Here is a 24019-nt window from a genome sequence, read left to right as displayed (position 1 = left end):
GAAAACAGACACGCTTGTCAGTATCACCTTGGAGCACCTTCTCTGATTGAGTAATTAAAGAAGTTATCTTCTCAGAAGGAATCTAGATAGTAAAGTACTGTGCTTATTCAACAACTATGTCCTGGAGTTCCCATCATGGTTCAGCAGTAACAAACCTAATTAGTATCCATGAGGACGCAGGTTCGATCCCTGTCCTCACTCTGTGTGTAAAGGATCTGGCGTTGCTGTGGCTGTGGTGTAGGCCAGCAGCTATAGCTCTGATTGGACTCCTAGCCTGGGAACTTCCATATGCTTCAGGTGAGGCCCTAAAAAGAAAAAAAAAAAAAAACTATGTCCTGAGAGCCTGACCTGCTGGGTATTATTCTGGGTTTTTCGGGGACAGGAGGGCCTGAGGCAGCGTAGCAAGTGGAGAAGACCACCGCCCCCAGCTCCTGGTCTGTGTTCTGCCTCCCACTCTTCCTGGGTGAGTGACCAGAATCAAATGCCTGCCTCTTTTGAGTCTGTCTTTTCCTCTGGACAGTGGGGTAATAGACATGCCCATTGCATGGGGTTGTAGAAAGGAGAAAATGAATGACACTCAAAGAACAGGTCCATAGTAAGGGCTCAGTACATGTGAGGGGAGAGGATGATGAAGCAGACACAGACCCTGATGTCACGTGGCTCACCAAGCAGGAAGAGGAAAACAAACCTGAAAGTATTCGGAGGCAGACAGCAGAAATGGTGCTTTGTTGGAGGGTGGCCTGGAGTCCACGCTACACTGGGGAAGCACATAAGGACTCTTGGAGAAGGGGCTTCTAAGTGACAGTGCAAAGACAGGAACCTGACTTTCGAGGACCAGGGGCAGAATCTGGGCAGAGGAAACAGCCAGTGCAAAGGCCCCAAGGTGAAAGTAAGCTTGCTAATGGGTGTGGGAACAGAGGAGGTCTAAATATTGGAGCACAGAAGGTGCCTGATCTGGGCAGGGCTTATTCATAGACAGATCTGTAGGCAGAGTAATGGCTCCCACCCCCGCCAATGTTCTTATCACCCAAACCCAAGAATCTTACCCTGGTTTTAGCCCAGGAAGACCCACATAGGGCTTCTGACCTACCGGACTGTGTGCATAATAAATGTGAATTGTTTCAAGCTGCCAAGTTTATGTTGATTTGTCACAGCAGCAACAGGAAAAGAATCCACTCTGTTGGTAATGAGGGGAGAAGTCTGTCTTTATTATCATGGGTGGGGAGCCATTGGCAGGTGTAAGCCAGGCAGTGTGTAAGTGATGCAGTGTGGCCTCTGACCTCTGTCTTTGGGAGCTTAGATTTTAGGAGGGCATGTAAGGACAAAGGGAGAGCAGGTGGAATGCAGGTCCAGGACCATTTCTTGCTCACCCAGAAACACTTGCGATTTTTCGCGAATGGGGGCAGGAAGATCTGAAAGCAGAGCACATACGTTATTTGGTCTTCACAACAATCCAAGTGAGTTACTCTAAGAGTAAGGTCTCCAGGGCCCCACATGGCCACACCCACAGCCATCATCTCATTGTTCCTTTTGTTCTGCCAATGCTCCCCACCAGGACCAGACCTCCAGCCCCTTCCACCTCCGAAGCTTCAGCCCCAGGAGACGCAGTCAAATCCAGATGTCCACTTTCACACATCGCAGAAATCTTGGGTCATATATGAATGTGCACACACGTGGCCACACACCACAGCAACAGACAACTCTGGGCCAGTGTTCCTGGGAAGGGTCTGTGGGTGTATGTTGAGTGGACAGCTAGGGGACTGAGAGGGATCCCTGGCAAACTGAGACCTCCTCTGAGCCTCTCATCCTGGTCCCCTCAGGCTGACAAAAAGGGGGACTGGCTTTTCCAGTGGGTGGACTGGATGAAGGGTGGCGGGCCAGGTAGCCCCACAGTCTACCACCTGGATGCCCTGAGGCTCCGTTTCTCTAGCTGCGTAATGGATATAAGTGAGTGTGCCTAGTAGGGCTGCAGGGAGAACTCAATGAGCTAAAGATGGTTCCAGTTCCTGTGTCTGTGCCTGGCACGAAGCAGGGTGCTTGCTAAATAAGTGTGGTACAATGAACAAATGAATGGAGTACAGAATCATTCCACTGTACACCTGAAACTAACAGAATGCGTATGTCAATTATACCACCATAAAAATGTAATATGAAAAAGAAGAAAAATCAATCAAAAAATGAATGAGTGAGGAGAAGATGCAGTGTATTGAATTTCTTTTCTTCTCTTTTTTTTTTTTTTTTGTCTTTTAGGGCCACACCCTTGGCATATGGAGGTTCCCAGGCTAAGAGTCTAATTGGAGCTGTAGGTGCCGGCCTACACAACAGGCCCAGCAACACAGGATCCAAGCCAAATCTGCAACCTACACCACAGCTCATGGCAGCACCAGATCCTTAACCCACTGAGTGAGGCCTGGGATCGAACCTGCGTCCTTGTGGATGCTAGTCGGGTTCGTTAACCACTGAGCCACGATGGGAACTCGTTCCTCATTTTTTGTTCAGTATTCACTCAACTTCTTCTCTCCCTCTATGCTCATATTGGGTTAAACCCCAAAAGGAAGTAGGCAAAACACACCCCATTTCTGCAGCTAGGAGGTCTTCAAGTTGTGGAGAGAGGTGAGGCAAAGGCCCAGGACTGTGGCTGGTTTTGTGTGTGTGTGTGTAAGTGTCTGTGAATGTGTGTGCATATGTATGTGTGTCTGTATATGTGTGTACATGTAAGCGTGTGTGTATACATGTATAAGTGTGTGTATATATACATGTGTAAGCATGTGAATTTTGTGTGTATACATGTGTAAACATCGTGTACATGTATAAATGTGTGTATTAAGTTTGTACATGCATGCATGTGTGTTATATGTAAGTTTTGTGTGTGAATGTGTGTACATGCGTATGTGTATATGTGTATGTGTGTATATGTGTGTGTGTATGAATATGTAAGTGTGTATATGTGTATGTGTGTGAATATATGTGAATGTGTGTATGTGTGTGTGTGGAGCTTCCCACCGGGTTGGGCTTTAGGGAACATATTTGCTGGAGGGACAGGGATGCAGTGAAGGCACAGCTTGAGTCTGCAGGACAGGTGGGCTGGGCAGCTGGGCTTGGGAACCGGGGTCGGGGAGAGTGTCCCAGGCTCCTGCCTGCTCTTCCTTTGCTCCTCATTCATCTGCTTGTTGGTTCATTTAAATGAGCATCTCATGCGCGCTCAGGTCCCGTCCTCAGGAAGGACCATTCCAAGTTGTTGATAATTTGTTCTCTGTGCCCAGGTGTGCCAAGGGGCAGAGGGAGAGGCGACCGGGGGTGGCGGTTAAGGGGGTGTTAGAAAAGAGGAGGAGTCAGGAGAAGGGCAGAGGGTTCTCTGTGGACCCCTCTCTAAGGTGGGCCCAGCAACCCTGTCACATCAAGGTCTGAAGGAGGTCTGCTGGTGGTTCAATCTTGGATGAGACACATGGCTTCCTCACCTGAAACCCAGGTGTAATAGTGGTATAATTAATAACAGTGCACACATCTGGGGGCTGTCATGAGCATCTAATGAGTTAGCTTGTGTGGAGCCTGGTGGCAGCACCGGCTCTCAGCTCCCACTGCTGTCATCGCCCCCATGGGTGTTATAAAAAAAATAGACAAGAATTAGGATGGGGTGAATATACAGAAATATGGACAGCCAGCATCGTAAGAACCTAAGACACCCTGAGCACCCAAAGGGAGGCTTTGGCTGGAGGGCTGAGATGGCTGATTTTATGGGTCCATTTGGGTAGATACTGATGCCCACATATTTGGTGAAACACTAGTCTGGATGTGGCTGGGAAGGTATTTTTTTTGACATGGTTAGCATTATAGAGTAGACTTTGAGTAAAGCTGGTTGCCTTCCCTGATGTGGGTGGGTTTTGGCCAAAAGACTGAGGTTCCCAGAGGAGGAGGGTGTTCTGCCTCCAGATAGCCTGTGGACTCTGGATTTGGTCTAAAATTTAAAAAAAAAAAAAAAAAAAAAAAAAAGGCTCTGGGAGAAAAAACCATGTGCGAATTCTACATGACTCAGATGAAGAGGGCCTCAGCCTTGGCCAGCAGGCACACGCTTGGCAAGTGTACTGGTCCTTTCATAGACCTAAAGGCATCAAAACATCTGTGTTCCCATTAACAAAATGCTGACATGACACATAGCTGTGGCTTAGAGGAAACCAGCAGGAGACGGCCCCTCTGAGGTCTGAGGGGTCATCTGTGACCGCATGGAGGCGTCTGGGCTCTACTGTCACAAAGGTGGCTCTCAGAAATAGTGACTGTGTCTGGAGTTCCCATTGTGGCTCTGTGGTAATGAACCTGACTAGTATCCATGTGGACGCTCTGTGGTAATGAACCTGACTAGTATCCATGTGGACGCAGGTTTGATCCCTGGCCTCCCTCATCAGGTTAAGGATCCAGCATTGCTGTGGCTCCGGCATAGGCCAGCAGGTGCAGCTCAGATTCCAGCCCTAGCCTGGGAACTTCCATATGCCAAAGGTGTAGCCATAAAAAAAAAAAAAAAAGTATTCAATGTTTCTTCAATTTCTGTTGTACACCAAAGTGACTCAGTCATACATAATAAATTTTGATCTTTTTCTCCCCAAGGATGGAAGAGTTTCACAGAATATCTTTTCTTGGTTCTGTTACAAATATGTTATTACCTCAAAGAAATGGAAACTAATTTTCATTATTTATTGTCAATGCCATGAGCCAGGCGTGGGGCCAGGTATTGAAAGGATGCAAACTTGGACTCTTTGAGGGGCTCTCTTTGAGAAAAATATTAAAAATGAGGGTCCTGGGAGAGACCTCGGAAACTGGGGGCCCTGACATGTCAGCTTGGGGTACACCTTCCTTTCCTGGTGTGTGGAGCCCCCCCTTTGCCAACCCCATCCAGATTTGACCTTCATGGAGTCACATTTGGGGTCCAGGACCCTGTTGAGCCTTCCCACCCACATGGGAGGTTGCTTTTTATAGTTGGGGTTGGGGACCCTGAGATGGGAAGCCAGCTTTCAATGTGGCAAGGGCTAGGCTGAAATGCAGGTGGCCGACACCTGAGGGTCTAGCCTGCTTCCTGTCCCCGATCCTCGGAGACCCTCACAGCCCCTCGGGCTGACCTTGTTGATGAGCTACGTTTGCAAAGGAAATGAACCATTCCTGGTGTGGCTTCTCTTGGCCTAGAGCAGATGGTGATGGGTGCGGGAGGGGAAGTGGGCAGGGCAGTGGAGAGGGGCAAGGAGACCCCCCACCCAGACTGAAAAGAACACAGAGGAACAGAAGGAAAACTGAGGCTCAGGGTCCGACTCTGACTACAGTTAACAACTTTGCTCCTTGATGTGGAAATGACTCCACGGCTCAGTGTCGAGCTTAAAGAGATGCTGCAGCACCTGCATCGTGTGGTCCAGCACATGCAAGGTGATGCTTGTGTGTGTCTACCTGTGCATCTGAACCTCGCAAAAAGTTCACAATGGTTGTCTTTGGTCATGGGACTTGGTCTTTATTTTGATGTGTGTTTCTGCATTTTGATTGTCTTGTGGGATCTTTCTTTGTATGCTTTCTTTGTATGGTCAAGCAAAATGATAAAGCTTCTCAATTTGAAAAGAGGAAATACTTAGTTCTCAGTCCCCCTCCCATGACCTCATTTTCCCCTAATGTCCTCTTGAATACTCAACTTGGTCTGAAAGCTCTAGCTTGTCACCCTGCTCTACAGATGACCTCAGTGGTGCCTGAGGCCACTGCAGGCAGCAGATTCTGAACACGGCTCCGGTGGACTCCATTTCTAGAACTTTGGGATGAGGGAACTGCCCTGTCAGTAGCACCTGATGCACAGACCCATCAAACTTCATGTTCAAAGGCAGTCATCCTCTCCACTGCTCTGGCACCCTGACCCTGACCCTGCCAAGCTGGCTTTCCAACAAGACAAGGATCTTCCTTTTTTTTTCCCCCTTGGGAACTTTATTCCCTCCACCTAGTTTTACAGAGATATAACTGTATAGTATGAATGTGTAATAGCATTGTATTAGCCGAAAAGGTATAAAACTTAATGATTCCGGAGTTCCCATAGGGGCTTAGTGGTTAACGAATCCGACTAAGAACCATGAGTTTGCGGGTTCAATCCCTGGCCTCACTCAGTGGGTTGAGGATCCAGCGTTGCCCGTGAGCTGTGGTCTAGGTCACAGACGTGGCTCGGATCTGGCGTTGCTGTGGCTGTGGTGTAGGCTGGCAGCTACAGCTCCAATTTGACCCCTAGCCTGGGAACTTCCATATGCCACAGGTGCGGCCCTAAAAAGACAAAAAGGAAAAAAAAAAAAGCTTAATGATTCCGTTTATGTGTATTTTGTGAAACGATCATCGCAAAGAGTCTACTTAACATCCATCCCCTCACATAGTTGCAATTTTTTTCTTGTGATGAAAACATTTGTTCTACTCTCTTAGCAACTTTCTCATATGCAGTACAGTGTCGTGAACGGTAGTCACCATGGTGTACATTACCTGCCCAGAACTTATTTATCTTATAGCTGGAAGTTTTGACCTTTTGACCCCCTTCACCCATCCCCACCTCCCCATCCACTAATCTCTGAATCTATGAGTCTGTTTTTTTTTTTTTTTCAGATTCCACACATAAGTGAGAACATACTGTACCTGTCTTTCTCTGTTTGATTGATTCCACTCAGCATGATGTCCTCAGGGTCCATCCACGTTGTCACAAATGGCAGGATTTCATTCGTTTTATGGCTTTTCCCACATTTTCTTTTTCCATTCATCCATTAGTGGACATTCATCGGTGGATATGAGGTGGTTTCTATGTCTTGGCTATAGAACATAATGCTGCAATGAGCATGGGGTGCATATATCTTTTCGAGATATAATTTTGTTTCCTTTGGTTAGGTACTCTGAGGAGAACTGCTGGATCAAATGGTAGTTCTATTTTATTTTTTTTAAGTTTTTGTGTAAACTCCATACTGTTCTCCATGGTGGCTGCACCAATTTACATTTCCACCAACAGTGCACAAGGGTTCCCTTTTCTCCACACCTTCACCAACACTTATTATTTCTGTCTTTTCCATAATAACCATTCTAACAGGTGTAAGGTGATACCTATTTTGGTTTTGATTTGCATTTCCCTGATGATTAGTGATGCTGAGCATCTTTTCATGTACCAATTGGCCATCTTTGGACTGTTGTCTTTGGAAAAATGTCTATTCAGATCCTCTGCCCACTTTAAAATTGGATTTTTTTGTCTGTTTTTTGCTTTTTTTTTTTTCCTGTAGAGTTATATGAGTTCTTTACATATTTTGGATATTAACCCCTTATCAGATATTTTGTAGATGACTTGCAAATATTTTCTCCCATTCTCCCCCTGCCTTTTCATTTTGCTCATGGTTTCCTTCACTGTATAAAAGATTTTCAGTTTGATTTAGTTTCACTTGTTTATTTTTGCTTTTGGTGTCAAGTCCAAAAAATCATTGCCAAGACTAAATGAGCTTACTGCTTATGTTTTTTCTTTGAGGAGTTTTATGGTTTCAGGTCTCATGTTCAAGTCTTTAACCTAATTTGAGTGGATTTTGTGGATGGTGTCAGAGAGGGGTCCGGTTTCACTCTTCTGCATGTTCCCATTCAGTTTTTCCCAGCACCACTTATGGAAGAGATTGTCCTTTTGTCATTGTATATTTTTGGCTCCTTTGTCGTAAATGAATTGACCATATATGTGTGGCTTTATTTCCGGGCTCACAAGGATCTTCTAACGCTTTGTTCTGTTAGCATCAATGCAGCGAGGTTGGAAGCAGAGATGGTGAGTGTCCTGACTGTCCCTCAGCAAGTCCGCCCACTACTCTTTTTCTCCCCTTCCCCCCGGATGTGGCCTTAGTGTGCTGGTTTGGAAGGTTTTCCATTGTGACTGGAGAGATAGCACATCTCACCTGTGATGAGCGCTTGGAGGAAAAGCCCTGGTGCCTGTTGTCCATGATGCGGGGGGAGGGGGCTGGGGGAGGTGGTAGGGAGTGCTCAGGGGTACAGGGTGCCTGGACCCAGGAGCGCTGGAGTTCTACTCACTTGGGTGCCCAGAGGCCCCTCTCCCTCCACTCCCCCTGCCCTTCTGTCTGTGCTTTCTGGAGTCCCATGTACCCACCCGCCCAGGTTCCCAACAGAGGCCTTGGTACTGCTCTCTGATCTCCCACTTCAAAACTCAGCCCTTCTGGAGTTTCTGCTGTGGCATACCAGTATGGGTGGTATCTTGGGAGCTGGGACACAGGTTCTATCCCAGCCCGGCACAGTGGGTTAAGGATCTGGCGTTGCCAGTTAGGTCATAACTACGGCTCAGATCTGATCCCTGGCCTGGGAAATCCATATGCGGTGGGGAGGTCAAAGAAGGGGAAAAAAAAAACCTTCCAGCCCTTCTGGTTCCTTGGGACAGCCCTCTCCCAGCTGTCATGCCCGGCTGGCTTGTAGATAAGGGAGGCAGCTGCTGGCCTGGCTCAGTTTGGGGAGGATGCCTCCTCCACCTCACTTCCTGCCCCCTTTGCCAGGGCCCCCCAAACAGAATTCTGAATGGGAATTAAGAATCCAAGCCTATGGGGTATTTGCCTTGGGTTGCAGACTTACCAAATCTAGTGCAGATGAATCAAAAAGACCATTCACTGTGGAGTTCCCTGGCAGCCTAGCAGTTAAGGATCTGACATTGCCACTGCTGTGACTTGGGTCACCACTGGGACATGGGCTCAATCCCTGGCCCGGGAACTTCCACATACCAAAGATGTGTCAAAAAATAAAGAAAGAAAAAAAAAAAGAAATAATAAAGAACCATTCATCACACCAGAACCCTTGCGAAGAAGAAAGGAGACAGCATGAGGCAGCCACTAGGGCACGCATGGCTTGGCAGGGACACTATGAGTGGAGTCAGCAGGTTCCCAGCCTGGCTCTGCTGCCCCTGAGCCACATGGATTGGGACCATTCCTTGACTTTCAGCCTGTATATCTTGTCTCTGAAACAGAGACAGTCCCAGGCCTTCTTCACAGGGCTGCTGCCAGCCGGCAGTCCCCCTCAAAGTAGCCAATGACTTTGTAAACTACGTGGAACTTGACATGTCTGAATCATGAAGACTTCTCAGAAAGCAACTTTTTTTTTTTGTCTTTTGTCTTTTGTCTTTTTTTTAGGGCTGCAACTGCGGCATATGGAAGTTCCTAGGCCAGGGGTCGAATCAGAGCTACAGCTGCCAGCCACAGCCACAGCAACGCCAGATCCGAGCTTTGTCTGCGACCTACACCACAGCTCATGGCAACGCCAGATCCTTAACCCACTGAGCAAGGCCAGGGATCAAATCCCCAGCCTCATGGTTCATCCTCAGTTAACCACTGAGCCACGACAGGGACTCCCTCAACTCTTTTTTTTTTTAAAGGGAGGTCGATGTGGGTGTGGGAAATCTGGGTGGATGGCTGTGCCTTGCCAGGCAGGTAGGGGACTGCAGGAGGTCACTGCCCGGTGCCCAGAACCCAGATGGGAAGGACCACAAAGGGAGAAGAAGGAGGAAAACAAACAAAGCTTCCCTTCCCAGTGGCCTTTGGGGCCAGACCCAGTCAGGCCCCAAGGGCAACTGGGGATTCAGCTTTGTCAAAAGCATCCATTGAGCCAGGCCAGTGAGTCATCTGTTTGGTGAAATCTCCAAGGTGCAGCGGCCTGGCAGCCTCCCGGGAGAGTGGCCGAGGCTCTGTTTCCACCGCGGTGGCGGCGCTCCACTGGCGAGGCTGGAAGCCACCCAGGCTGCAGAGGCCACATGCCTCCCAGCCGCCCACTGCCTTTTAGAATTTTTTTAAATTATCACACTAATACTGATTGGAGACAAAGACAAAGTGTGTGACATAAAATAAAAATGATCCCTGAACCTATCCCTAGAGATAAGCATCGCTATGGGCTCCTTTGTTCCGTGCAGGTAACATGAGTCAGGTTGGATGGGGCTGTGCTGAGGTCACACACAATGCGCACGTGAGCCAAGGCCAAGGTCCCATCACCGCCCACTGTCTTCACCCCTCCCTTCCTCCTGTTCATGACCCAGCTCTCAAAGGCAGTTGAAATCATGCACCTGAGATTGTTACCACGGAGCATGGTTCTGGGTGTTGCTCTAAGTTAGTTTTTATCATAAGCACAAGTCTCCTTTCTCTCTTTTTTAAGATTTTCCAAAAAAAAAGGCATTGACTTAGAAAAGGCATTGACTTTTACTCATTTGCCCTGTTACCTTTTTGAAAGTATAGGAAGCAATGGCATTCCTGTTTTGCCGTTTTATGTTTTATCCTCCACCTGCTGTTAAAAATGTCCAAGAGAGGGGAGTTCCTTGGTGATCTAGTGGTTAGGATTTGGCACTTTCACTCTGCGGCCCGGGTTCAATCCCCTGTCTGGATACTGAGATCCCAGATCAAGCTGCTGCACACAGTGGCCAAAAAAGAAAAAAAGAAAAAAGAAAGAAAATGTCCAAGGGAGAATTAACTTAGGGTGGAGGATTAGGGGGTGTCTTTGGTGTAGAACTGTTTCGTTCAGATAACTGTTATGCCACTCAGTCATTTAGAGTCATCACTTCTGCCCTTCAGTCTGAAAATGGGGATTTTGTTTTCATTTCAGGGTGAACCAGGGCTCTGCTATGCACATTCGGGGCCGCCCTGTCTTGACCTAACCCCACAGGTGTTGGAACGCCTGGCCATCTGCACTGTGCTCAGTGAATCTCTAGGACATTTGGGGCCTGGGGCCGGGTGACCCCTTGAAGCCCACAGCGAGGGTGGGACTGAACTATCCCCCATGCTGGTGGCAGTGATGGTGCTTTTCTTCTCTCCCCAGAACTGTCTCAACAAACAGCAGCTCCTCAGTGCCATCCGCCAGCTGCAGCAGCTGCTGAAGGGCCAGGAGACGCGCTTCGCTGAGGGCGTCCGCCACATGAAGAGCCGGCTGGCGGCGCTGCAGACCTCCGTGAACAGAGCGAATCCGGACACGCCCCCAGGTGGGTCCCCAAGTCACCACCCGGGGCTCCAGGGTCCCCACCCTTCCTCATCTGCCCTGTGGCGGAGGCTCACAGTGGGTTGACTCCCAGGCTTTTCCCTGCCACTGTCTATGGCTGGATGGTCCAGGGTTCGAGGTGAGTGTGTTAAGAAGGCTCTTGTTGGAGTTCCCACTGTGGTGCAACAGGATTGGCAGTGTCTACAGTGCCAGGACGCAGGTTCGAGCCCTAGCCCGGCACAGTGGTTAAAGGATCTGGTGTTGCCGCAGCTGCAAACTGCTCGGTTCTGATCCCTGGCTGGGGAAACTCCATATTCCTCCGGGTGGCCAAAAAAAAGACTCTCTTCCTCCATTTCCTCTTGGACCTTTTCATTCCAGGCTCAGCAGTTCTCACATAGCATCCCCAGAGAATTGTCAAAAGGCAGCACTTTCAGAGCCTGAGCTGCTTCTCCCATCCCCGTCCCCACTCAGATAGACCCTATTTGGTTCCACTTTTTAAAAAAACTTAATAGACTATTTTTCAGAGCAGGTTTTTGTTTTTGTTTGTCTTTTGTCATTTTAGGGCTGTGCCTATGGCATATGGAAGTTCCCAGGCTAGGGCTCCAATTGGAGCTGTAGCCACTGGCCTACACCACAGCCACAGCAATGCCAGATCCTTAACCCACTGAGCAAGGCCAGGGATCAAACCTACATCCTTGTGGATCCTACTTGGGCTCATTAACCGCTGAGCCACGAAGGGAACTCCCAAAGCAGTTTTAAGTTCATAGCAAAACTGAATGGAAAGCACAGAGATGTCCCACGTACACCCTCCCCAGACACTCATGGCCTCACCATCATCAACATGCTGCACCCGCATGGCCCACCTGGTACAACCCATGAACCAACATTGGCTTCCCTTTTTCAGACATGAAAATTAGTTCTCCACGAGTCTCCTGTTAGTGCCAGTGGGTAAGGTGGAGGGGCTGCTGAGGGCAAGTCCCATCTGTCTGGTGAGGTTACAGCGGGCTCCCCAGACCCTTTCCCCCAGGAGTAGGACTCTAACAGACACTGGGTGTTTCCTGGTTGTCCCAGTAACAGCTTCCATGCAGTCAATGCCCAGGGATAGGTGGCTGGATTTCCTCCGGCCTCTCCTCAGGGTGATGGAGGTCGAGGAGACAGTTGTATGTTTGTTCTAAGTCGGGAGCCTATGGAATATCTGATGTCATTTACTCACTTAAGATGCATTTGGGAGTTCCCCTTGTGGCTCAGCGGAAATGGTACTGACTAGTATTCATGAGGATGCAGGTTGGATCCCTGGCTCGCTTGGTGGGTTGACAGTCCAGCATTGCCATGAGCTGTGGCACAGGTCATAGATGAGACTCAGATCTGGTGTTGCTGTGGCTGTGGTGTAGGGCAGCAGCTATAGCTCCGATTCGACCCCTAGCCCTGGGGGGAAGGCCTTCATGTACTGCAGGTGCAGCCCTTAAAAAAAAAAAAAAAAAAAAAAAGACTCATTTATCAAGGGCCTTCTTTGTGGTGTGAGATGAAGTTTCCTGGGTTGGGTTTCCTACCTTCTCAGAACAAATCCATGGTAGCAAATCCAGAGTCTCCACAGGCCTGAGTCGACGCCTGTTTTCCTTGGCTCCACTGGTGCAGAATTAGACCTGCCGCCAAACTCCTCACACTTTCCAAGGTGCCAAGAGGCCCCGGCCTACCCTGGGCCTCATCAGAGCTCCACTCAGAGATGCAAGCAGAGCTCCTGCCTTTCTGCTGTATATCAGGAAACCGAGGCCCAGGGAAGTGAGTGAGCAGTAGCAGTAGCGGGTCCTAGCTCTGATGATTTTGTTTTCTGCTAGAGGCTCAACAGCACAGATCCTTTCTGTTTTCATGGGATCAGAGCTCCTGCGGTCACTGGGAGTTTCATGGGATGGGAGCTCCTGCAGTTGTTGGGAGTTTCATGGGATGGGAGCTCCTGCAGTTGTTGGGAGTTTCATGGGATGGGAGCGCCTGTGGTTGCTGGGAGCTTCCAAGAAGAACCTACAGGCAATTATTTCCACCATTGCCCTGCCCATGTTAGAGGGCCCTGTACAGACAGGAGGGCAGCTGTTGTTAAATTACTAATCTTCTTGTCACCAGATCCAAGGTCTCTCTACCCTGAACCATGCAAGATTTTTTAGAATAACCAATACTCTTTTTACCTCTTCTTCTTTTTTTTTTTTTTTTTTTAAGTTTTCTTTTTACAGTCACACCTGTAGCATATGGAAGTTCCCAGGCTAGGGGTTGAATTGAATCGCAGCTGCAGCTGCCAGCCTACACCATAGCCACATGGAATCCTTAACCCACTGAGCAAGGCCAGGGAGCCAACCTGCATCCTCACGGACACTACACCGGGTTCTCAACCCACTGAGCTGCAGTGGGAACGCTCCAATTCTCTTTTTAAAGAATTGCCACCTGAGTTCCCTGGTGGCCTAACGACCAAGGATTCAGTATTGTCATTGCTATGGCTCCAGGTTTGATCCCTGGTCTGGGAACTTCCATGCACTGCAGGCATGGCTGGAAAAGAAAAGAAAGAAAGAATTGCCACCATGCCTTCTCTTTCTGTGTGTATTAGATATGGTGCAGGAGGTTCGTGTCAGGTCCGCATTCCAGGGGAGGGCAGTGCCACACCTGCGGCTGGGGAAAGCCAGAAGCTTGCCGCAGATGGTACTGCAGGTTGTCAGAAAATCATCCCCCCCCAACCCTCAGCTCCTTTTTTTTTTTTTTTTTTTTTTTTTTTTTTTTTGTCTTTTGTCTTTTTTTGTTGTTGTTGTTGTTGAGCTCCTTTTTTTTAAAGGGCATCTGCTGGGAGAATAATTTCTAGTCCTGGAGACTCCTTGGCCGCCTTCTTTCTGGCTTGGGTTTTAAGTATCTCCCTCCTACTTTCCCTGCCTTTATTTCCTGGGTGCATCAACCCATCAGCTTTACAGCCTATCTCAGCAGCCTCATTCCAATCACGTTCCCAGACTGCCAGGACTGCTTCACTGCTGAGCTTACTCTTATGTATTATCATCCTTTGGCAAGGTACCGGCAGCTTCCCTGGGGTCCTGTATACGCACCAAGATGGGATCAGGATGAAATAAACCAGCCAAGGGGCACATCTTTTCACCCAACAGAAACCTTGGGCTCCCATTTGGGAAGGACTTGCAAATTGGGTTTGTTTGTTTGTTTTTAGGGCCGCACCCGAAGCCTATGAAGTTCCCAGGCTAGGAGTGGAATCAGAGCTGTAGCTGCCCGTCTATACCACAGCTACAGTAACTCAGGTTCTGAGCTGTGTCTGAGACTTACACCACAGCTCAGAGCAACATGGGATTCTTAACCCACTGAGCGAGGCCAGGGATCAAACCCGCGTCCTCATGGATACTAGTAGGGTTTGTTACTGCTGAGCCACAGTGGGAACTCCCCAAGTTGATTTTTAATTAATCTGCATCAATTCATTAAGCCCAATGATTTTTATCAAGCTGGGTGGAAATGCTCCAGCTGGTAGATTTTCTGTTTTGAGGGTTTTAAAGATTTCTCTTCCTCAGGAATTCATTGTGGCTTAGAGGGTTAAGAACCCAACTGGTAACCACATGAGGATGTGGGTTCGATCCCTGGCTTCACTCAGTGGATTAAAGATCCCTCGTTGCCATGAGCTGTGGTGTAGGTTGCAGACATGGCTGGGATCCTGCATTGTTGTGGCTGGGAACTTCCATATGTGGCAGAAACTTCCAGAGCAGTGTGTGGGCAGATGCTCCCCTCGAGGTGGATGCTGGGCAATTCTCCATCACACACCACAACCTACACAGCTGGAGCAACAGCTTCCTCTTCATTGGCCTAAAACCCCAAAAGTATTTTTACAAACAATACTTGGAACTTACTTTTTTTTTTTTTTCTTTTTTTGTATTTTTGCCTTTTCTAGGGCTGCTCCTGTGGCATATGGAGGTTCCCAGGCTAGGGGTCGAATCGGAGCTGTAGCCACTGGCCTATACCACAGCCACAGCAACGCAGGATCTGAGCCGCGTCTGCAACCTACACCATAGCTCATGGCAATGCTGGATCCTTAACCCACTGAGCAAGGCCAGGGATTGAACCCGCAACCTCATGGTTCCTAGTCGGATTTGTTAACCACTGCGCCACGATGGGAACTCCATTGGACCTTACTTTAAAAGTGAGTTTCTGACTCAGTTAAATCCAAATCCAGCCCGTCTCAACTGGGGGCACTCTCCCTTTAGACAAGCATGGACCATGTGGAGTGGGGCAGGGGTGGCGGTAGGCATCGTGTGGAGGCTGCAGGTGAAGGAGGAATAGAGAGCATCTCCCACCTGTCTCCAGCCTACACCAGTCCTTCAGAAACTCCAGGTGGTTCTGCCTTCACAGCACAGCCAGGATTCAAGCCCTGTCTGCTGGCTCCCTCCTCCCACTCTGGCCTAGGCCTCCCTCGCTGTCCTCTCTCGCACTGGACAAAGCACATTCAGGCTGCAGCCTGAGTGACACTGTTCACCTGCAGGTCAGACACTTCCTGCCTCTCCTCAGACCCTCCAAGAGCCCCCTCTCACGAGGCTTTTTCTTTCCTTTGGGATGCCCTGTGTGATACTGCTGTCTCTCACTCCCTGTCACCTCTATGGCTTCATCCCCAACTACTGTCCCCCTCGTCTGCCCCACTGCAGCCTCAGTGGTCTGAACATCCCCCAGACCTGCCAAGAACACACCCACCTCGGGGCCTTTGCACGGACTTGTTCCCTTTGCCTTCCCCAGATATCTGCATGGTGATGCCTTATCGTCTTCACCCCTCTGCCCCAGGGAGGCCTCCCCCAACTGCCATACCCAGATTGTGCCCCTCCTCTGCATCCCCAGCATTATTCCCTACTCTCTCTCCTACATAACACTTGTCACCTCTTATCACACTCTGCCATCTGCCCTGTGGACCTTGCTTATCAAGTGTCTCCCCTGCTAGCAGTGGGCTTCCTGGGAGCTGGATTTTGTGTTTTATTCCCCAATCATCTCAAACTCCTAATATGGTTCCTGGCAGGTAGTAAGAATGCAGTAAAGAATTTTTTATTCATTCACTGGGTCAAGAATTATTGGGAGTTCCCTGATGGCCTAGTGGTTAAGGATCTGGAATTGTCACTTCTGTGGCTTGGGTCACTGCTGTGGCATGGGTTCAATCCCTGGCCCAGGAACTTCTACATGCCATGGGCGAGACCAAACAAAATTAAAAGAAATTTTAAAAAAGGATTATTTACTGGGCACTCGCTATGTGCCAGACCCTGAGCTGGTGCCTGGGAAACAGCGGGGACAGGCGGCTGGCTGAGGTCCCTGACCTCTGGAGCTGAAGTCTGAGGAAGAAGACTGACAGCAAATGTGCAAACAATAAGATAACACCAACAGTTACAAATGCTGGAGGGAAGCAAACTGAGCTCATGAGGGAGCTTTTAGCTGAGCATGGTGGTCAAAGGACACTCTGGGAGGTGGTGGGCATTTGAGCCAAGACCTGACAAGTGAGAAGCAGCCAGGGATGAGCCGTTCTGGGGAAAGAACATTCTAGGCAGAGAGAAGGGCAAAAGGCAAGGCTTGGAGGTGGGATCGATCTCGGCCTGTTCAGGAGAACCCAAGAAATGGCTGGGGTTCAGAGAGAGAGAGAATGCACCCAGAGTGGGTATTCCAGCTCCCACCCTCCCCAGGCCCTGCAGATGATGCTCAGTGTCTCTGAGCTGCAGTCTCCTCATTTTACACATGCCCGGAAATATCTGATGACATGCGGCATTTAAAATGTCCAGTTCTGGGAGTTCCCACTGTGGCTCAATGGAAAGGAACCCGGCTAGGATCCATGAGGACGCAGGTTTGATCCCTGGCCTTGCTCAGTGGGTTAAGGATCTGGCATTGCCATGAGCTGTGGTGTAGGTTGCAGACGCGGCTTGGATCTGGCGTTGCTGTGGCTGTGCTGTAGGCTGGCAGCTGCAGCTCTGATTCGACCCCTAGCCTGGAAACCTCCATATGCCGATAGTGTGGCCCTAAAAAGCAAGTTAAAAAATAATAATAATAAAATAAAACAGAATGTCCAGCCCTGGTGAGGCATGCTTCTACTGCCCCCACCCCCCAGGAGGTATGTTCCATTCTGGTGGGGGTTGAGGGAGAGAGGAGGGGTTTAAAACTAAACTAAACTAAACTAAACCAAACTAAACTAAAAAAATATCCATGGAGTTCCCTGGTGGTCTAGTGGCTAGGACTTGGTACTTTTACTGCTGCAGCCTGGGTTCAATCCCTGATCTGGGAACTGAGATTCCCACATCAAGCCACTGCATGCTGCAGCCAAAACAAACAAAATGCACACCCAAAAAGCACTATTAAAAACAAATAAATAAGAGTTTCCATCACCGTGCAGTGGAAACGAATTCGACTAGGAACTATGAGGTTACGGGTTCGATCCCTGGCCTCCCTCAGTGGGTCAAGAATCTTGTTGCTGTGAGCTGTGGTGTCGCAGACATGGCTTGGATCTGGTGTTGCTGTGGCTGTGGTGTAGGCTCTGATTAGACCCCTAGCCTGGGAACCTCCATATGCTACGGGTAAGGTCCTAAAAAGACAAAATAATAATAGTAATAATAAATAATTAAAAGTGTAGGAGTTCCCGTCGTGGTGCAGTGGTTAACGAATCCGACTAGGAACCATGAGGTTGCGGGTTCGGTCCCTGCCCTTGCTCAGTGGGTTAAGGATCCGGCGTTGCCGAGAGCTGTGATGTAGGTTGCAGACGCGGCTCGGATCCCGCGTTGCTGTGGCTCTGGCGTAGGCCGGTGGCTACAGCTCCGATTCAATCCCTAGCCTGGGAACCTCCATATGCTGCGGGAGCGGCCCAAGAAATAGCAACAATAACAACAACAACAACAAAAAGACAAAAGACAAAAAAAAAAAAAAAGTGTACAAGTCAATGACTTTTTGAAAAAAATTAATAAGCCTTTGAAATGTCCAGCCCAGTGCACAGCCCAGAGCAGTGAAGATGAGAAGCCTGGTAATCAGGAGTGATGTTTAAATGGCTATGGATCTTCCTTTTCTCCTTACAGTTTCCTGCCCTGCTCTGAGCGCCCCTCCGGATGGCAGAAAGTTTGGGAGCAAGTACTTCGTGGATCACGAAGTCCATTTTACCTGCAACCCCGGCTTCCGGCTCATCGGGCCCAGCAGTCTGGCGTGTCTTCCCAATGGTACCTGGACGGGGGAGCAGCCCCGCTGCAGAGGTAGGGTCCCGCCTTCCCTGGGGCCTGCCAGATGGGAAGGGTCGTTCTGTGGGATACTTTCTGCTGGATTTCCCACCGTTCCTTCCTCAACCTCCACACCTGGCCTGGGCTGGACTCCATCTATGTAAACCCTCGCCAGACCCTCCCAATGATTTAGTCTTGTTTTGCATCTGAGGAAATTGAGGCACGGAGAGGTGAAGGAACTTGTCCAAAGCCACACAGCTGGGGGACATGCTGAGGGGATTCATACCATACCCTACGACCCCAGAGTTGGGGCAAAAAGGCTTCTGGGTTGGGGGAGGGGCAAAGAGGAGGTACTGTAGGGGGACTGTTCCTTCTTTGGGTTGCTTTGTTCTGGGGCTGCAGTTTGTTTGCTAGGGTCTTGGTGATCTGCAGGGTGGAGGGAATTTCTCAGGTGTCCTTTGCGACTCCTTTGGGACTTGATGCAGACAGGCTTCACAGAGAGACCACTGGGATGAGAAGGAGGCTTGAAAAAGCCTCTCTCTGTGCTAAGCTTGCAAATACTTCTTTCTTGGTGTAGCGGAATATCAGACATGGCACACATGTTTGTTGGCATTTCAAAAGTCTGTGGTCAAAATACCAGTCATTTTCAGAACAGGATTCATGAGATGTCTGCTGGGGCAGAATGTCCATGATTTTAGCCCAAGTGTTGAAGGGAAAATGCAAATATTACAGAAATTAGTAAGTTGTGAAGAGCAACGTGGAGAGGACTTGGGATGCATAAATAGCTTAAAAAAACATAGAGGAATGTCAGAAAATATGCCATCCCTAAGACGAGCGTGGCTCAACATGAGAGGCAACTGAAACCGCACTTGTGGACCTGGACTTTGGGGTCCCATCTCCTGAGAAGAACCGTGGTTAGAAGGCTGATGTCAGTACCAGCCAGGACCTCAAGCCATGTGCCCTGCAAATACTCTGGGGGCAATGCCAGTATCCGGATTTACCCTTGACCCTGAAAGATCTCCATCAGGCTGAGCATCTTAAGCGATGGCAGCAGAGACAGGACCACAACATTTCCTTGTCATTGCTTTGGGTGTCTGTATTTTTGACTCACAGATTGAGTTACAGACCCTAGTTGATTTCTTTCTCTGAGTGCTCAGGTGCCTCTGGTGACCGCATCCTCTTCCAAGAGATGTACCTGCATCTCACCTGTCCATGCATATGTTATGGACCCCCAGAGGGCAGTCTACTCCCCATCACCACAAACAGAGCTGATCCCCCTTCTTTGTCTCAGGGCCGTGGATCTGGGGCTGGAGTTGGGGGCCAGTTGATGGCATATTCACTTCCTTTGGACCAGGTGTTGCCAGCTGCTCTTCACAAGGGCGACACCAGCCCAGCTCTCCCTGGCAGCGCCATGGGCAGAAGCACATTTTACCTATGTGCCAGCTTTCCCTTCTTGCTCAGGTCTTCTCCAAATATTTGGCCCTTGGTGGTGATATGCATTCACAGTGAGCATTATGTGGTTTCAATGAAAAGATGGGTTTGTAGGAGGAGAGAGCTGAAAGAATGCATATTTAGGCAGGTTGGTAAGAAGTACCGGATGCCCAGGAATATGGTCATCAGAAGTGGCTTGAGCAAAGGAATGTGTCATTGCTTGACAAAGTTGGACCTAAAGCAGCCCCCACTCTATCTTAGCAGCTGACCAGGACACCTTCCCAGAGGACCCCGGTCGTGTCTGCCAGCTGCCCCCTTGAACTTGCGTACATTAGTTACGAATTAGCGCCTCAAAGGACTCCCTTAATGGAAAACAGAGTCCTGCTGGATGGTGGCCTGTGTGCTGTGGTTCCCAAAATTTCAGGGGCTCCAGAGTCACCCAGAAAGCCTGTAAAACACAGGCTCTGAGACCTCAACAGGCCTACTGAGACAGGTGAGATCTTTGCGGATGAGACATGGGAAATCTGCATTTGTCACGTGATTCTGACATTAACTGAATTCTGAGAAACATGACTTTACTGATTCTCACCATTGCCCGAAGCAGAGAAGATACTGACCATTTTGAAGTGCTGATGCATTCGGGCCCTAACCAATCAGAAGCACTGCCAGCTGTAAGCTGTCCTGACCAGGGCATGACCTGACATGGGGCATGTCCTGACCAGACCTGTGTCACCCTGGCCAGGTAAGACATACCTGGGCACGCTCACCTTCACCTGCGCCAACGTTTTGGGAAGGCTGAGCCAGCCCTGACAAAGTTCAGGGCACCCTGTCTCATGGAGCAGACCCCTTTCCAGAGACATGGAGGTCACTTTCCCTGGAAGACCACTGTCAAGTGTGGCCAGCAAGTCTGCTGGCCTTTGTCATTGTCCTACATGGCATTCCTCCTCATCCTCCACCTCGAACTTTGCAGCTCATTCCAGGTTCGCCTCCATGGGTTCTTTCTCTGCCCTCCAGCCCCACCTCCCCCCCACCCCCCCGGCCTCCTTCCTGTCGACGGGTCCTTCTTCCCTGACCTTGTGCCAGAGGACTATGTGGCGCAGCTCACCCTGGACTTCTGCCAGAGCCACATTTACTTCAAAACCTGAGAAGAACTGACTCAGGGAACGAGGTGACAGCCAGTCCACACCAAGATCTTAGATGGTTATTTTTCATCGTACAGTTTCAGGGGAAACTGGGCATTGGCTTCACCCGCTGGTGGGGAAAGAACAAAAACACTCTTGTGTCATGACCCAGCTGCCCAACCCCCTGCTGGATGTGACTTCCTCAAGTGGGCAGGCGATGCCTGTGTGCCTGTGCTGATCCTTCCGATCTCAGCAGGAATCACTTTGATTAATGGATGCTGTTTTCAGCAACAGCCTCAAAGCGGAGGTCGTCCGAGTCTGTCAAGAGGGAGAAGTAGTACACAGGCAGGACATGGGCTGGATGTCGACAATCCAGTGCTCCCCTGCCCCGCTCAAAGCCACCCCAGAATCCTGTCAGCAGCCACTTCTCGTCTGCTTGATTTTCCTCATCAGGAGTCTTGTAGTTCCTGGGCGTGTGACTGCAGTGGGGAAGACATCTTCTTACATGGAATTTATTTCAAGACCCACAATGTCCGTGTCACTGAAAATAGTTGCCTCTCTCCCCATATCCAAGCCAACTGCTTGGAAAGAAGGTGATGAACCATCTTGGCATGAAAGGAAACAATGCATAATTTTACCATGAAAAAGCACAGTGGGCAGAGGTAGGTTCTGGAACTTCAAAATGGAAAGCAGCCATTTGCCTTCCTGCATTAGTTTAGTTCCCTTTTCCCTTCTTACTCAGAAAGGCATGTTTTTAAGATTTGAAGCTTTTTTTTTTTTTTTTTTTAATGCCCACCCCTGCAGAATATGGACGTATGGAAGTTCCTGGGCCAGGGGTTGAATCAGAGCTGCACCTGCAGGCCTGCACCACAGCCACGGCAACACAGGATCTGAGCCACTCCTGCAACATACACCGCAGCTCGTGTGGCAACACCTGATCCTTAACCCACTGGGCGAGGCCAGGGATCGAACCCTCATCCTCACAGGCACTGTGCCAGGTTCTTAACCCACTGAGACACAGTGGGAGCTCTAAGACTTGAAGTTTTCTGAATTGGGGAAACCATAGCCAGAGACCTTGTCCCTTTGACACTTTAGGTCACCAAAAGACAGTGCGAGAGAAATAAATACCCTTGTCCCTTACCACCGTGCTGAGAAAAAAGAGCTATTCTGGTCAGTCTCCTCACCCTCCCCCTTTTTAAACTTTCATTCATTCATTCAGTCAGTTTGCATTGGGCACTAGTTATGCACAAAGCATCATGTTAGGGATTCAACACTGAATGTAACAGACACCGCCCCACCTCATGGGGCTCATACTCTGAGGTGAAGGCAAGATAGGTCACCACATACAAAGGTAAACAAATCAACATATGTGGTCGGTGTTTTGAAGGGATCCAACAAGGCACTGAGAATAAATCCTGCAAAGTGAGGGACAGTTGAGGGCCCCTCTGAGGCAGAGAAAATGATGCTAGAACTGAAAGATGAGCAGGATCCAGCCACGTGACCATGCCGACTAGGGGGCAGCTTGGGGAGGCTGCTATTCCAGGAAGAGGGAGTAGTGTGTGCAAAGGCCCTGAGGTAGGGAAGAATTTGGTACCATTGAGGAAACGAAACATAAAATTTAGAACCTTGTGGCTGGAGCAGTGTGCAAGCTGAGAATGAGCAAGTCTTGGTGGAGAGACTCCTGAGCTAGCTCTTGTAGCCGCAGAGGCTGTGTGGGCGGTGAGGTTTTAGTTTGAGCCCTGTAAGCAGGTTTAAGAAGAGGGGAGTGCTAATTGGATGGGCATCTTGCTGCTGTGCAGAGATGCATTGGAGGGGACTAGAGTGGATGCTAGGGGACCGCTTAGGTGGCTATTGGCAGGTCCAGGGGAGATTTAGGGCAGGGGAGATGGAATGTCAACTTGGAGACAGAACTGATGGAACTTTCCCATGCGGGACATGAACAGGAAGAGAAGGTGAGGCTCCCAGACTCCGGTGTGGGTGACAGGTGCGAGGCATCATGTACAGAGATGGTGCAAGCTTTACATATCCAGCAACCCTTGTAGGTTTGTTTTTGGTTGCTGTTGTTTTTATTTCATTGTAATTGATTTATAATATGGGGTTAGTTTCAGGTGCACAGCTTCAGATTCTTTTCTATTATAGGTTATTATAAGATATTGAATATAGTTCCCAGTGCTGTACAGTAAATTCTTGTTGTTTTGTCTATTTTATATATAGCAGTGTGTACTATTAGTCCCATACCCCTAATTTATCCCTCCCCTCTCCTTTCCCCTTTGGTAACCATAATTTTGTTATCTATGTCTGTAAGTCTGTTTCTGTTTTGTGAATGAGTTGATTTGTATTATTATTTTTAGATTCCGCATAAAAGTAGTCATGTAATATTTGTCTTTCTCTTTATGACCTACTTGACTTACTATGATAATTGCAGGTCTATCCATGTTGCTGCAAATGGCATGATTTTATTCTTTTTTTCTGTTGGTGGGAATGTAAATTGGTAGGTTTATTTTTAAACAACCTGTGTATGTGTCGTTGACCAGAATTCCCTTTGGGTCATGTTAAGATAACATGTCTCTGCAACATCCCAGTAAAGAGCGATTCATTCAGCCCATGGAGACCATCGGGCGTGTACTGTGTACTGGTTACCAGTCCCGGCCAGGCTCCAAGCACTTCTGCCCACCGCATCTTGGAGTCACCAAGGAAAACACAAGGCAACACTGGATCCTTAACCCACTGATCAAGGCCAGGGATCAAACCCACATCCTCATGGACCCTATGTTGAGTTCTTAACCCAATGAACCACAACAGGAATTCCCTTTTTCATGTATTTAAACTCTGTGGATGGAGCAATGCCATCCTCACCCAGAAGAAATAGAGCAAGATCAACTCCAGCTGTGGGTGTCTGTCCCCCAGGGCCAGCAGGTCTCTCAGCAGCCTTTGCCCAGGGCAGCTGGCCCGTGTGCAGTGGAAGGGCCCCCCACTCCTCCAAGGAGTCTGAAGCTGAGAATGTGCCTGAGTGTTTTGGACACACAACTTCAGCAGAATGAAAGAGCTGTGGAGTATGAACTGGGGAAAGAGGGGGCCACATGAGGTGTAAACCCAGCACAGGCCCTGGGGCTGCTCTCCCTCACCCTGAGAGACTGATCCAGGCCCAGTGGGGGACAAAAGACTTCCTTTCCCAACAGAGAATCGGGTGGACAGTTGGATGTAAAGGCTGGAGTCAAGGGCAAAGGAGAGTCAGAGAGACTCAGTTGGGAGTTAGCGTTGATGGTGCTTAAATCCATGGACAAGGGAGTTCCTGTGGTGGCTCAGCAGGTT

General features: G+C 49.1%; 1 protein-coding gene across 1 annotated transcript in view; it reads left to right on the top strand.

The window, feature by feature from the left end:
* Nucleotides 1-24019, top strand: part of FBLN7 (fibulin 7) — a 51942-nt gene that overhangs the window by 11307 nt on the left and 16616 nt on the right. The window contains exons 2-3 of the mRNA XM_005662277.4: nucleotides 10813-10972; nucleotides 18021-18191. Coding sequence (XP_005662334.1) covers nucleotides 10813-10972; nucleotides 18021-18191 — 331 coding nt within the window. The remainder of the gene's footprint in view (nucleotides 1-10812; nucleotides 10973-18020; nucleotides 18192-24019) is intronic.

The sequence above is a fragment of the Sus scrofa genome, chromosome 3 (genome assembly GCF_054392235.1).
Source record: "Sus scrofa isolate SSC_HxYL_T2T_F1_AM1 chromosome 3, Sscrofa_HxYL_maternal_Yorkshire_Landrace_v2.0, whole genome shotgun sequence".
Taxonomy (NCBI): domain Eukaryota; kingdom Metazoa; phylum Chordata; class Mammalia; order Artiodactyla; family Suidae; genus Sus; species Sus scrofa.
This window is presented reverse-complemented; position numbering and strand designations above follow the sequence as displayed.